General features: G+C 43.2%; 1 protein-coding gene across 9 annotated transcripts in view; it reads left to right on the plus strand.

Moving 5' to 3' along the window:
- Positions 1-14,798, plus strand: part of PCGF5 (polycomb group ring finger 5) — a 145,658-nt gene that overhangs the window by 58,067 nt on the left and 72,793 nt on the right. For 6 of the 9 annotated variants that reach the window (XM_088842136.1, XM_055425103.2, XM_055425105.2 and 3 more), the window contains exons 1-2: positions 11,137-11,275; positions 13,709-14,003. In XM_088842136.1, the coding sequence (XP_088698262.1) occupies positions 13,892-14,003 (112 nt within the window). In that variant the 5' untranslated portion in view covers positions 11,137-11,275; positions 13,709-13,891. Of the gene's footprint in view, positions 1-11,136; positions 11,276-13,705; positions 14,004-14,798 lie in introns of those variants that run through there. The other 3 variants (XM_055425099.2, XM_055425097.2, XM_055425100.2) reach the window with 3 other exon arrangements.

Genomic DNA, 14,798 nt, shown 5'->3' on the forward strand with positions numbered 1-14,798 from the left:
CCTTGTCAGTATTTGTCATAAGTATCATCCTCTGAAATTTTAAGAAGTGAAACACCATTGTAAGTTGTTCAAATCAAGAACAATTCTTGACAAAATTTACCTTTTAAAAAGCGTAAGCAAATACATGTAATTACATCTCTTCCTTGGATTTTTTGCAGTATTCTTAATTTGGTAAATTAAAATGCCAGCATTCACATGATCTAATGTTAAAACCTCCCCTTTTGTAATTCTACAATGTAGGTAGTGAATGGTGCTTAGTCTTGATGACTTATGTGAAAAGTACTTTGCAACTCTTTCCCCCATTCACAGATCCTTCTTGATTTGCATGCAGCAGTCATCCAAAAAGCTTCAGCGGGGCGAGTATCATCAGTACTCAGGCTGTGTAAATTTCTCTGTTTAGCATCTGTATCAATGGAAGCATCTCTCCTCTCCTTAGGCTGTGAGGCCAGATCTAGTTCCCATAGACACAGTATCCTGATTTCAAATGTGCTCTCTCGTTGCAGCTGTTGTCCTTCAAAGGTCTATGGAGATGGGAAGGTGAATGCTCACCATCCTGTCATTCAGGGCTTCTGAGACCAGGGTCCAGGCTACTGAGGCTGGAGATGACATGGACACACACTCCAGCATGGCTTCCCCAGGTCGGGCCAGCTCGCAGCACTGTCCATCAGTATGCAAGCAGAAAGCTTACCCCTCGAAGCCCTGTGTTTTCTCTTAGATCAGCACCCTAGAATCCCAGGTAGAATGGGGAAATCCTTTCTCTTTAAATGCCACCATGACTGGTGCTTTGAAGTCAGAGGTGAGGGACTAAGCCCTGCTCTTTGGCAAACAGGAGAGAATGTTTTAGGTTAATATTCTTCTCCTCTTTGTTGGTAAACTTTCTCCATCATAACTAAGGAGAAATATCAGATTATGCAAATCGTTACAAAGAAGAATAAAAGATTGTTTCTAACTCTTCTGGCTATTTGATGATGATAATAGTGATGAGGATGACTCCCTTCTAGTAGTTTAGCCACTGTATCCTACTCATTCCTGGAAAATAGCTGAAAATTTTCCATTAAAACCATTTTGGTTTGAGACTGTCATCAAAAGCTTATTGAAACTATAGAAGTTTTCAGTCTTGGGGTATAGGGAACTTTTTAATTGCTGTTATCTATGTGTAGAGGCTTGCGGACTACAGTCCATAGCGTTGCAAAGGAGTTGGACACAACTTAGTGACTAAACAACAACAGCAAAATGCATGTTCACAGAGATATTCTTTGGGTCAGGAGCTGGCAAACTGTAGCCCAAGGGCTACATCTGGCTAACTGCCTGATTCTTAAATAAAGTTTTATTGGAAGATAGCTACATCCATTTGTTTACATACTGTCTTTGGCAGCCTTTGCCCTGTATGAGCAGAGTTATGTGGTTATGACAGAAATCACATGGCCCACAAGGCCTAAAATGTTCCCTCCTGACCCATTACAGATGCAGTTCGCTCTAGGTAATGCTCCCAAATTGTAACCATTATTGAAGATCTTCAAGGGCCATTAGAGATGATGTATCCCAAGTCTCAAGTGGTTTTATAGATGGCTCATGAAGTGAGTTGCCAAGGGTCTTACTGTTTGCTGGTGACTTCTTTTTCCTTTTTTAAAAAAGGAAGATTTTTCTTCCCAGAACTTTTGAAACATTGTGATAAAATAAACATAATGAAACTGTTACCATTCAGTCTTTTTTAAGTGTACAGTTCCGTGGCATTAAGAGCATTCATATTATTGTACTGCCATTACCACCGTCCATCTCTGAAACTTTTTCCATCTTGGGATCCCAAACTGAAATTCTGTACCCATTAAAAAACCTTTTGTTCCCATTGCTGCCCATCCACCCAGCCCCAAGCCTTGCTGCTGCTGCTAAGTCACTTCAGTCGTGTCCGACTCTGTGTGACCCCATAGACGGAAGCCCACCAGGCTCCCCCTTCCCTGGGATTCTCCAGGCAAGAACACTGGAGTGGGTTGCCATTTCCTTCTCCAATGCATGAAAGAGAAAAGTGAAAGTGAAGTCGCCCAGTCGTGTCCGACCCCTAGCGACCCCACGGACTGCAGCCCACCAGGCTCCTCCATCCATGGGATTTTCTAGGCAAGAGTACTAGGCAGCCCCTATTCTACTTTCTCTTTACATTTGACTGCTTCTCTTCGTGAACTATCAAGAACAACTTATCACAGCCTCTGAGACTGTTAAAGGGTTTATCACCGTGAAGTCCTTTGTGACTAGCTTATCCATAACTTTTTAATTGAAAGAACTATGCTTTACAGAAACTGGAAAATCCTAGCCTTTTTCCTGACTGATTCACTACCGTTTGTCTTAGACCAGGGTGACCTGATCAACTTAATATCCGAGAGTATACCCAGGTCACTGTTGAAGGTTTACATAAAACTGTTTTGATTTCATTTTGATGAGTAAGTTAAGCCATGATTTCCATATTTTACACATTTACCACTTAGAGAGTAATCTTACTTTAAAATTCTTACGGGAGGAGGGAGGGCAATGGGCAGGAAAGTTAGGTGACTGACTGTTACCTCTATGTGCATCCTAAAAGCAAGTAAATTGCGTGAAGGCATTTGTTTGAAGTATTTGTTTGTCATCAGGCCTTAATCTTACGTCCCATGGTTCATTGTTTCATCCAGATAGGAAATTCTTAAAGTTAATTCAGTAAGTGTTTGTTAGCTTTACTTATATCATCTCATATATAATGCATAAGTGTGCATTATTTATATCAGCTCATTAATCCTCATAAAAACTCCTCAGAGATACGTACTTCTATTATATCCATTTAAGTGGTGAGGAAACTGAGTCCGAAAACAGTTCTTTGCCTTAAAACTTAGAGCTAGTATGAGATTGTGCCAGAATTTCAACACACGTAGTTGGTTGTGAAGTCAGAATTCATTTATCTGTTTGTATATTCCTTCATCCTTAACCGCCATTCAACATGTTCAACAAATATTTAATGAGAGTCTGTTATGTTTTAGACTTTTTTTTTTTGGCCGAACAGCATGGCATGTGGGATCTTAACTTTGACCAGGGATTGAACCGTGCCCCTGGCAGTGGAAGCAAAGAATCTTAACCAACCTGGTCTAAGCACTGAACTGCCAAGGAAGTCCCATATTATGTTTTAGATTTGATTCAAGGGATACAGCAGTAATGATAAAGTCCTGGCCCTCGTGGGGTTATGCTCTGTTAACTGTTTCTATGCAGCCATCTTGTCTTCTCATTCATCATCTGATTAAAGATGCTTTAATACTGGTGCCTTTTTCAGCTTCTTATTTAGAAGGTATCAAAGGAAGGTCTGATAACTGGCAGGAGTTTTCCCAGTCATCTGGAAGAACTCCTTTCAACAAACTAAGGGACCATTGAAGACAAATAGTGTCTCTCTCTTGTTGAACTAACAAGAACAACTTATCACAGCCTCTGAGACTGTTATAGGGTTTATCACCCTGAAGTTCATGAGTTAAGAATGCCTATCTAATACTATAGCTAATCCGCTCCTACTTGCCCCACTTTAATTTAGGCCAGTTTTCTTTTAGCATTTCCACAAACCTGTCCAAAAATTAATCAGTATCTTAGCCATTAAGTCTTTGAGTAGTCAAATACAGTATGAAGACTAATTTGCCTTTTTTTTTCAAAGGGTTTTTTTTGTATTTGGTCCAAGATGGAATTGTGAAGCTCCCCTAAGAGGGTTGTCTTTGGTATTTTGACATCCTCCTCTTGCAGATCTACTTTCCTACTCCTGCTGCCTCCCCGGCCTCCCAGCCAGCAGAGTGTTACAGTTTTATAGTTCAGTTCAGTTCAGTTGCTCAGTTGTGTCCAACTCTTTGCAACCCCATGGACTGCAACACACCAGACTTCCCTGTCCATCACCATCTCACAGAGGTTGCTCAAACTCATGTCCATTGAGTCGGTGATGCCATCCAACCATCTCATCCTCTGTCGTCGCCTTCTACCTTCAATCTTTCCCAGCATCAGGGTCTTTTTCAATGAATCAGTTCACATCAGGTGGCCAAAGGATTCGAGCTTCAGCTTCAGCATCAGTCCTCCCAATGAATATTCAGGGTTGATTTCCTTTTGGATTGAATGGTTTGATCTCCTTGCAGTGCAGGAGACTGTCAAGAATCTTCAACACCACAATTACCCTGCTAAAGTGTTAGCTCTTAACCAGAGATTCATGCCCTTCCTGTGTGTTCTCCCTGCCTGCAGACTGAGAGTCCTACTAATCCTCGTTGGCTGAGAACAGATAGCTGGAGATGGTTCATAAGGGCTTAATTATGACCCTGGCCTGGAATATTTGTCCTTTAATGGAAAACATTTTTTGCTACACCTTCATTCCAGAGGAGTGAATAAAGATTTAACATACCCATTCTACAATGTTGAACTAACCCAAATTGCTAAGCATTTTTGTGGAACTAGTTTTCTTTGTGCTACTTTGAATTGCTCGGTGAAATATTTAAGTTTCCCCATCTTGTTTTGAAAAATTGAGTGTGTTGAGTATTGAGTTCAGAGGAGGGAGTGCTTTCTGGCCACCGCATGCCTTAGTTTATGCTGTATTCTGGTTCCATTGCCCCGCCAGGAGTTTCTCATTCTACAAACATTCTTGGGTACACTTACTATCAGGACCTTTGTTGGGTGGGACAGAATTACTAGGTACTGTTCATCTGTTGGTGGTCCACACAGTTCCTACTTAAACTTTACATTTTTGTAGTCCTTTACAGGTTACAATTTATAAAAAATTTTCTCACTTATTTAATCTTATATATGCTCATTATAAGTATAAAGAAAATCTTCCCTATACACCAGTGGTTAAGATAATATTAGTCCCAGTTTTCATAGGAACCAAATAAAGCCAAGGGAAGTTAAAAAACCAGGCTCTCTGGGTACAGTATCCTTTCTTCTAAACCACAGCTACCTATAAAGTTAGGACTTTTTTCAATTCATGTGCCTACTTTTCTCTGGTATGAATGTTCTGTCAGTAAGTTTATATACTGCATTTGCTCCAATTGAATTTCATATCCTTTTTTTTTTCTTGATAGAATATTTTTCCCCTAACTTTTCCATAATCACTCCTAACTTAGAATCATCTACATTCAGATTTGATGACATATTCTAAGATTCTGTATTTAGGTCCTTTGTCCATTTATGATCTTTGGGGATTTAATCTGACCTTTCAAAGTAACAGTTGTGATTCTATACTGATGTTTTAAAATATGGTAGCCCTGATGATTGGAGTAAATCCAGTTTTCACTTACAGTCTGTACCTATTCTAGTTCCAACCTCTGTTCTTCCAGTTGAAGTAAAACTTGCTCCAGCCAACTGTTGACATCACAGTAAAGAAAATACAGCCAGTTTTATCTGCCTCTCAGAGAAAAAAATCAAATTTGGTTGGTTTGTCTCTTTAGCATAGTGTATCTAAAGCACTTTAAAATATTTATTTAGCTAGTTGCACAGTCTTTAGCAGACTGATCTTATGTCTATTCCTAATGCTATTTGTCTGTACTCACTTTTAGTATTTTGACTTAATTCTCTTTTCGTCTCTGGCTTTCTCACTTATTTTTAATATCCATAGTTTTTGGTATTTTGCCTTACTATCAGTGTCTTTGTAACTGGCAGAATCTTAAGCATGTAGGGCTAGTTTTTGACCACCCATAGTATTTCCTCTTTCAACTGAGATTTTCTCATTTGATTCTCTTTCATTTAACACTTTATTCATAAATCAGGTGTATTACTCTATAATTGTTTCTTGTGCATAAGTCTCTCTCTCTACTCCTTGGTGTGACTTTAATTAGTAGTTCTGGAGGGCGGTGATTAACATATCTTTTGTAAGGATACCTTCAAGAAGAAATCTCCCTCCCCACAAATATACAGAATGTCTTAGCCTGTGTGCAGTTACACAGTTTGTCAGTCAATATTTATCTGAATGATTACTGTTTGTCATCCACTGTGCTAGGGATGCACAGTCAAGTGACAGATCCACAGGGCCTGCATACTAGCAGAAGGTTCAGACAAGTTAACCAGGTAATACGATTCAGTGTAGTGTGGGGCTTGAGAGAATAAGAATGAGTTGTGTTTTCTCTCTCTCTCTCTCATATATATATATATATATATGCTTCCCTTGTGGCTCAACTGATAAAGAATCCGCCTGCAATGTGGGAGACCTACACATACACACGTGAGTTGGGCAGATTTAGCAAGGGCCAGGAGGGGACTGAGATGGGATTGGGACAGGATTCTTATTTGAAAGAATAAAGCTCATCCCTATCTTGAGAGTCCCTTGTACTGCAAGGAGATCCAACCCGTCCATTCTAAAGGAGATCAATCCTGGGTGTTCACTGGAAGGACTGATGCTAAAGCTGAAACTCCAATACTTTGGCCATCTCATGCGACGTGTTGACTCACTGGAAAAGACTCTGATGCTGGGAAAGGTTGGGGGCGGGAGGAGAAGGGGACAGCAGAGAATGAGATGGCTGGATGGCATCACTGACTGGATGGACATGAGTTTGAGTGAACTCTGGGAGTTGGTGATGGACAGGGAGACCTGGCGTGCTGTGATTCATGGGGTCGCAGAGAGTCGGACACAACTGAGCGACTGAACTGAACTGAACTAGCTAGAGGGTAAAAAGGTTCATTATGGCTGCAGGTTGGAGTTCAATGTAGAGGCTGTAGAAGTAACAGGGTTATTGGATGGGCTTATTAGGTGTTTGGGCTTTATCTTAGGAACAAGGGTTTTTTTTAAATCAGGGAGCAGCATGATCAAATTTTCAGTTGGAAAGGGTCCTCTGCTGTGCTGCAGAGAAGAGCTGTAGGAAGACCGCTTAAGAGTTCATTGAAGTAATGACGGGTAGACATGATGGTGATCTGAACCAGGGTAGGTTAAGTGGAAGGATTCAAGAAACATTTAGCAGAGAGAGTCCTTGAGAGTTATTGATTACAAGGGAGGGGTACATTAAGAGAAAAGGATGAGAAGTCCTTCAATTCTGTGTTCCCTTCCATTCCTCCATCATTGATTTTAGGCAGTCATAGATTTTGAGCTGTAATATCCATGGCCATAAAATAAATACGTTTAGGCCCAATAGGACACTTTAAATTTTAAAATCTCTGTGGGATGACTTTTAGATTACAGAGGGTAGTTTTATGTCAGATATTCTATGTTCAAAGCTTAAATAGCATACTTAGGTATATAAAATAATTTACAATAATGGAAAAGTCATCTTATTTAATATTTCAGGGAAATAAAGATGTAACTATTTTTAAAATGTGATGCTGTTAAACATCTGTTCACTGATGATATATTTATTAGGCAAGAAAGGAATGTGAACTTTTCAGTACAGAATTGCCCATCCATGGCCCACTCTTAACCGAAATAAAAATCTATACTTAAAAATATAAAGTAATGAAAACGTTTCTTAGGTATACAGATAGCCCCAAGTAGTTCCAAGGGTTGTCAGGGGCCAAGTTGTTATTTGTGGTTTCCTGGAAGAATCTGGATCAGTGATCAAGTGGAGCAAGTTATCGCTGTGTGATTTTGCTGCTTTGATGGGAAATCACCAGTGACCAGTTCACTCCTAAGTACACTGTATCCATTATTTTCCTTCCTCCTTTCATTTATAAAGTTTCTTTATTTCTTTTTTAAAAAGTTAATCTTTTTTTTTTTTAACCTAACCCCTCTTAAATTCTTGGGTTTAAGAAGTTCTCTTAGGATGTGTAAATATATGCCTTCATTTTGATCTTGACCAAAATCAGCTCTGTGATGATAAATTTGCCACTTCTCAGGATCTTGGCTTTTGCATCTTTAAAGTGAGAAAGCTCAAGTGGATCAGTGATAATGGGACCTCAGCTATGATTCTTTTATCTACCTTTTCTTTTTCTTGGTCCTGTATATTTAGTTGTTCCCAGGCCTTGTCTACTTGAACGTCCCTCTGGTTTTTGATATTTGTTATCAGAGATACACTGAGGCTTCTACGCTTTGTTGCAGTCCCCAGTCAGAACCAAAGGACTGAGATGAGTTACTGGAAAGCAGTCCAAAGGGAGGAGAAGCAACACAGCAGCTAGAAGTCTATGTTTAAATCCTTAAAACTTATACATGAATCAGGACACTTGCCCCTTCTTAACATTTGCTCTCGCCATTTCTTTTGTTACTTTTTTTGACCCAGCAAAGGTTTGAGTTTTTGTTTTTGCTTTTTGTGTGTGTGTGCTTTTTTTTTTTTTCCTTTGAATGGTCAAGGTGGGGTGGTAGCTGAAAAGGGGAAAGGAGAAACTACTGAACACTTCACTATAAACCATACTGCCTCAAGACACAAAGCACAGATTTTCTCACAAAGCTGTCATTCTCTTCCTGCTTCCAAGACCACCATTTGCAGCTTAGTACCTGCACGTCTATCTTCAGGTACTGCTCTATAGCATATTTGTGACCCCTGTCTCCCTTGCTAGTGTAAATCCTAATATCCAGCCACACATTCATTTCCTCAGGGAATGCCAGTTAACCCCACTTAGTGTTGATAGCATCACCGACACAAAGGATATGAATTTGACAAACTCTGGGAGAGAGTGGAGGTCACAGGAACCTGGTGTACTGCCCACGGGGTTGCAAAGAGTTGGACACGACTTAATGACTGAACAGCACGCTGTTGATCACCAATCACACTTACACTCCCAGGACTCCATTAAGTGTTATTCTTTAAAAATACATTTAAAATAGGTTCAGGTGCAAATTAGGAAGATAGCAAGTCATAGTGTATATGTTGTAGTATTCATATATACAACAGTATCTTCTATTTTTAAAATACACTAGAAGTAGGATGACTTTTCACATATCCATATGTTTAATTAGTTTTCAGGATGAACTCGGAGAAGGCAATGGCAAGCCACTCCAGTACTCTTGCCTGGAAAATCCCAGGGACGGAGGAGCCTGGTAGGCTGCAATCCATGGCATCGCTAAGAGTCGGGCTCGACTGAGCGACTTCACTTTCACTTTTCACTTTCATGCATTGGAGAAGGAAATGGCAACCCACTCCAGTGTTCTTGCCTGGAACATCCCAGGGACGGGGGAGCCTGGTGGGCTGCCATCTATGGGGTCGCACAGAGTCGGACATGACTGAAGCGACTTAGCAGCAGCAGCAGGATGAACTATCTGCAGAGTAGTCCAGCAGCTGTAAAGTCATCTTACAGGACATATTTTTGTTGCTCATTGTGATTTCCAGGACTTACTGAAGTTGATCCCAGTCCAAAGTGGTTCTTCTGAGGACTATGAAAATGTGGTCACTGAAAACTGTTTCAGAAAATCTGTTGCTCTTGCTATGATAGTAAAATGGTAATTTTTAAAGGTTATGTTCACGCTACCTTAGTTTAATTATAAATTGGATATTTTGTAACAGCTGTCTTGTCACTTGGTATATTTTTGACTTGAAATGTATCTTTGAACATTTGTATGCTGCTGGACGGGTGTTCATTGGGTTCATTGGTTTGTCACTAGAGCCATCTCCACTCTGGTAGGTAGTAAGTAAGGTGACTCGATTGGAGGTAAATCAAATACTCTGCATTAGTTCCCCACCCCCACTACTGTCAACTCCTTAGCCATCACTGTTTTCACTTCTCCAGAAGCAAAGATGATGTATGTTATGACAGTACCTTTTCCTCTTTCTAACACGCAAGATTGGAAGTTGCCTTTGACAGATACCCTTTGGGATGTTCTTTTGAACTTCCGTTTTACTGGTGGAGACAACACTGATTTGCCTGCTATTTTAGGATTACTGGATTGCAGTCTTCCAAGCACTTTCACACATTGGAGAAGGAAATGGCAACCCACTCCAGTGTTCTTGCCTGGAGAATCCCAGGGATGGGGGAGCCTGGTGGGCTGCCGTCTGTGGGGTCACACAGAGTCAGATACGACTGAAGTGACTTAGCAGCAGCAAGCAGGGAAGAGCCAAGTCTACTGTTCAGCAAAATACTGGTTTTGTAGAAACTTATGTTTGTGGAATGCAAAATATTAGGATTGAATGACTTTGAGAAATCCTTTAGAGTATGCTTTTGAATCAATTTTTTTGCAATAATGGCCTCTTGTAGTTCTCAAGTCCACTAGAAAGAGAACTGGGTCTTTTTGTTTGGAAGCTTGCAAACATAACTCTTTACCTTTCCAGTTACATCCCCACCCCTAGGGTTCTCCCGCTTGCTTACAGTTGTCAGTGATCCTGATCTACACCCACCCCACCCCACCCCAAGTACCAAGTTCCTTGAGTGCTAAGATGCTTCAGCTGTGTCCCACTCTTTATGACCCCATGGACTGTAGCCCACCCGGCTCCTCTAAATACTGAAATGGTTCGCCCTGCCCTCCACCAGGGGATCTTCCCTGACCCAGGGATCGAATCCACATCTCTCCTGTCTCCTGCATTGGCAGGCGGGTTCTTTACCGCTAGCGCCATCTGAGAAGTCCACCAAGTTCCTTCAGTTCAGTTCAGTCGCTCAGTCATGTCCAACTCTTTGCGACCCCATGAATCACAGCACACCAGGCCTCCCTGTCCATCACCAACTCCCGGAGTTCACCCAAACTCATGTCCACAGAGTCGGTGATGCCCTCCAGCCATCTCATTCTCTGTCGTCCCCGTCTCCTCCCACCCGCAATCCCTCCTAGCATCAGAGTCTTTTCCAGTGAGTCAACTCGTCGCATAAGTTCCTTAGTGGTTCTTAAATAAGGTGCAAATCAATAGGCCTTGGTCCCCACTGCGGCCTGCGTGGGGCTGGTTTGGGAAAGACGCAGCTGAGTAGACAATTTCTGGCAGGGTGACTCATTCTCAGCACTGACCATTGCTTGTAAACCTGCCAGGGAAAATATGCCAGACATTGTTATGATGAAAACAACTGGGAGGGGCTGTTGGTGAGGAGAAGAACAGATAGAATTTGCTCAAAGCTACCGGGAACCTGGGCGGGCGGGCGGGGCGGCCCGGCACCTGCAAGGAGCGCGGGCCTGCGGGCGTGGCCTGCGGGGGCGTGGCGGGGGCGTGGCCGGCCGGCGGCGCCGGCGGTTGGAAGGGGGTGGAGTTGCCCTTGGAGGCGGCACCGGCCCCGGGCCCGGAGGCCCGCCGCGCCCTATCGGGCCCGAGCGGAGTGGCCCCGCAGAGCCGGCGCGCTCCCGCCTGCAGGGGGAGGGCGGACGGGGCGCGGGGACCAGCCAGGCCGCGGCGGGCGCTGTTTCTCTTTCACTTTCCTTCCCTCTGAGGACGGCGCGCCGGAGGCAAGGAGCGGCGGCGGCGGCCGCGGGGTAGGTACCCTGCGGGCTGGAGGGCAGTTGAGGGGCCGGAACTCCGGCCGCCCCCGCGCTGCACGCCCAAGTTTGCGCCGAGCGCTGGAGCGGCACCCGCAGGCACCTGCCGCGGCCGACCCCGCCTGGAGCCGGGGAGCCCCTCGGGGGCGGGGGCGGGGGCGGCCAGCCCGAGTCTGGGAGCTTCTCGGGCGCGCGGTGCGCTCGGGGGGGCGGAGAGGGCGGCGAGCGCCAGACCCGGAGCGGCGGCGCGTCCTCCTCGGCGCAGCCCCGGCCCGGCCCGAGCGCCGCGTCCGCCGAGCCCGGGCCCGCGCACCTGCCAGGCGGGCGGGGCGACTCGCGCTCGGACCGCCCAGGGCAGTGGCTACCGGGTTCTGCCGAGGACGCGGAAAAGTTCCCTCCTACTGCCGGGTCCCTGCCCGCGTTGGCTTCCTTTAACTGCCGTGGTGACAGGGCTCTGTGGCTTACGAATCTAAAAGCCTCCCTCGGTCCGGACTGTGCATGTCCTCTTTGAGAGGACTTTCTTAGACTTTGGAGCTTCGTGGCAGACCTGTGAGAAAGGCAGGGCCGTCAATCCCGGTGTGTAGAGGAGGAAGCCGAGGCTGAAGATCATACAGGGCTCAGGACCAGAACCCAGACCCCTTGAACAGATACGATGATTACTTGCAGAACGTATTCTGCCCACATGCTCAGTGGTACAGTGTCAATGGAAGGATGAAGCGATACCTTTTACCTCTTCGGTTGCTTTATACTTAACCTATGAGTTAACAGCTGAAGTAGGAGGTTTTTGTTTACAGAATTAACTTAGGACATCTCCACCTTTTTCCCATGTTATGTTTCATGTTCTCTAAGAGAACACGTTTTTTGTAAGAAACATTTAAAACTTTTTAAAGCAACCATGTGAACGAGCTATGCTAGGACATTTCTGGAGGGGAAAAAAGTTTTTAAAACGGCTAATGATGTTCAGTTTTTATAGTGTGCTAGCTATATGTATAGGAGAAGGCAATGGCAAGCCACTCCAGTACTCTTGCCTAGAAAATCCCATGGACGGAGGAGCCTGGTAGGCTGCAGTCCATGGGGTCGCTACGAGTCAGACATGACTGAGCGACTTCACTTTCCCTTTTCACTTTCACACATTGGAGAAGGAAATGGCAACCCACTCCAGTGTTCTTGCCTGGAGAATCCCAGGGACGGGGGAGCCTGATGGGCTGCCGTCTATGGGGTCACACAGAGTCGGACACGACTGAAGTGACTTAGCAGCAGCAATAGCAGCTGTATGTATATTGTCTCATTTCTTCGTCTCTACTGTGGGAGGCTGGCATTCTTCATTTCTTTACTTATGTATTTGACTGCAGCCGGTCTCAGTTGCGTCATGCGTGATCTTCAGTTGCAGGATGTGAACTCTTACTTGTGGCTTGTGGGATCTTATTCTGGGACCAAGGATGTAAACCTGGGCCCCCCTGCATTGGGAGTGCACAGTCTTAGCCACTGGACAATTAGGGAAGTCCCATAGGAGGCTGGCATTCTTGTTTTCATTTTACAGTTTAAAAAACCCTGAGGCTTAGGTAAGTAACATTGCCCAGGTTGTACATTTACTAAATATGACTGGTATCTATTTAAGGTTTTGCAGTCTAATAGAGGAGATTCAAAATGAAGATAAGTGTAAATCACAGAAGAGTCAGACGTGACTTAGCAACTAAACAACAGTAACAGGAGCAGAAGGATTCATCGGGTAGAGGGCATGGCACTTGCAGAATGGACTATGAAGAGACTCATCCTTTGTTTTCCTGACTGTTGAGCAGTGTGTTAAGATCAACCTGTGGATGGTCTTTTATGACAAGCTGAGAAATTTGAACATTTCTCTGTTGCAGAGCAAAGAGGAGACCCTGACATTCTTTGATAAGGGGCTTCAAATGTAATAGAATAAAACTTGGTAGAATCTAAGTTGGACTGCAGGTGGAGAGATAATATTTGAGTAGCATGGCTGCGGGTGGAATGGGAAAGGGCATCCATTTGATTTGATCACGGCTTGATGTGGAGTACAAAATGGAAATAGGGAGCATTTTGATAGGGAGGATAATGACTTCAATTTTGAATCTTCAGCTTGTGTTGGCAGGAACTCCTAATAAAGCAGTCAAGCAGTCAGTTAAAATGCATTACTGGAGAGGTAAAGATATCAAAACCGGAGTTAATAGCCTCAGGTGTCATTTGTTTAGAGGTGATAGTTGAGGCCTCAATATCAGATGAATTCGTCATTATTCTGAATTAATCATAGGAGGTTTACAAATTAATATTACAGTGAGGGAAATGTTCTGTTCACCTCTTCACCCAATTTGGAACATGTAATGCTTGCTGCTAATATACTTGCATTAATCCAGTATGAAGAATTTGACACCTCTTTCTCTCATCTTTTTAAAATTATTGTGGAAGAAGATATGGGAAAGCAGAACCATCAAAAGGAGTGATGACCAGCGATCTCATGAGAAGTCTGGATGTTAGTTCTCATGCCTCGGGACACCCAGTTGGGAACTCCACACCAGCTCCTTGGATCAGACTTTCATCCACTTAATACCCTTTTTTGCCTGAACTACTAGAGCCAGTCCTAGCTAACCACGAATGGCTACCCAAAGGAAACATTTGGTGAAAGATTTCAATCCTTACATCACCTGCTATATCTGTAAAGGGTATCTTATCAAGCCAACTACAGTGACGGAATGCCTTCATACGTGTAAGTATTCTATTTTTGTTATCTACCTATCGGAAATTTTCGGTTACATTTGTTCTTTTAAAACCACCACATTTTGGGGTTTTTTGTTTTCTCTAGATTTTTTTTCTTTTAAAACAGTGAATATTCTAAGAAGTAACTTTCAATTCATTTTCATAATTGAACTTCTCATTGGGATACCAATGGTATGAATTTTTTCTTGTTTCTTTTTAAAATTGTAATAGTTGACTTTTTCTGATTTTAAAATGTCCTGAAAACCATAAGAAATTACTGGGTTATAGATTTTTTTTTAATGAACTATTTTAGGTTTTTTCTTTTAATTTTACTGAATTAATATGTTCTGAAGTTTTTTTTTTTTAGGATACGCATACTCTAATTCATTGTGGGTTTCTTTTAATCACTTTATTGAGGTATGGTTGACATAAAATTGTTGTAAAGTGAAAGTCACTCAGTTGTGTCTGACTCTTTGCAATCACATGAACTGTACATTCCATGGAATTCTCTAGGCCAGAATTCTGGAGTGGGTAGCCTTTCCCTTCTCCAGGGTATCTTCTCAACCCAGGGATCGAACCCAGGTCTCCTACATTGCAGTTGGATTCTTTACCAGCTGAGCCACAAGGGAAGCCCAAGAATACTGGAGGGGGGTAGCCTATCCCTTCTCCAGCGGATCTTCTTGACCCAGGAATTGGACCAGGGTCTCCTGCATTGCAGGTGGGTTCTTTACCAACTGAGCTATCAGGGAAGCCCAGGAAGACCACCAGGGAAATCTTAAAAAAAGCTGTACATATTTAAAGTGTA

This window comes from Moschus berezovskii, chromosome 12, assembly GCF_049115385.1.
Source record: "Moschus berezovskii isolate FMDL1 chromosome 12, NW_MosBer_1.0, whole genome shotgun sequence".
NCBI lineage: Eukaryota > Metazoa > Chordata > Mammalia > Artiodactyla > Moschidae > Moschus > Moschus berezovskii.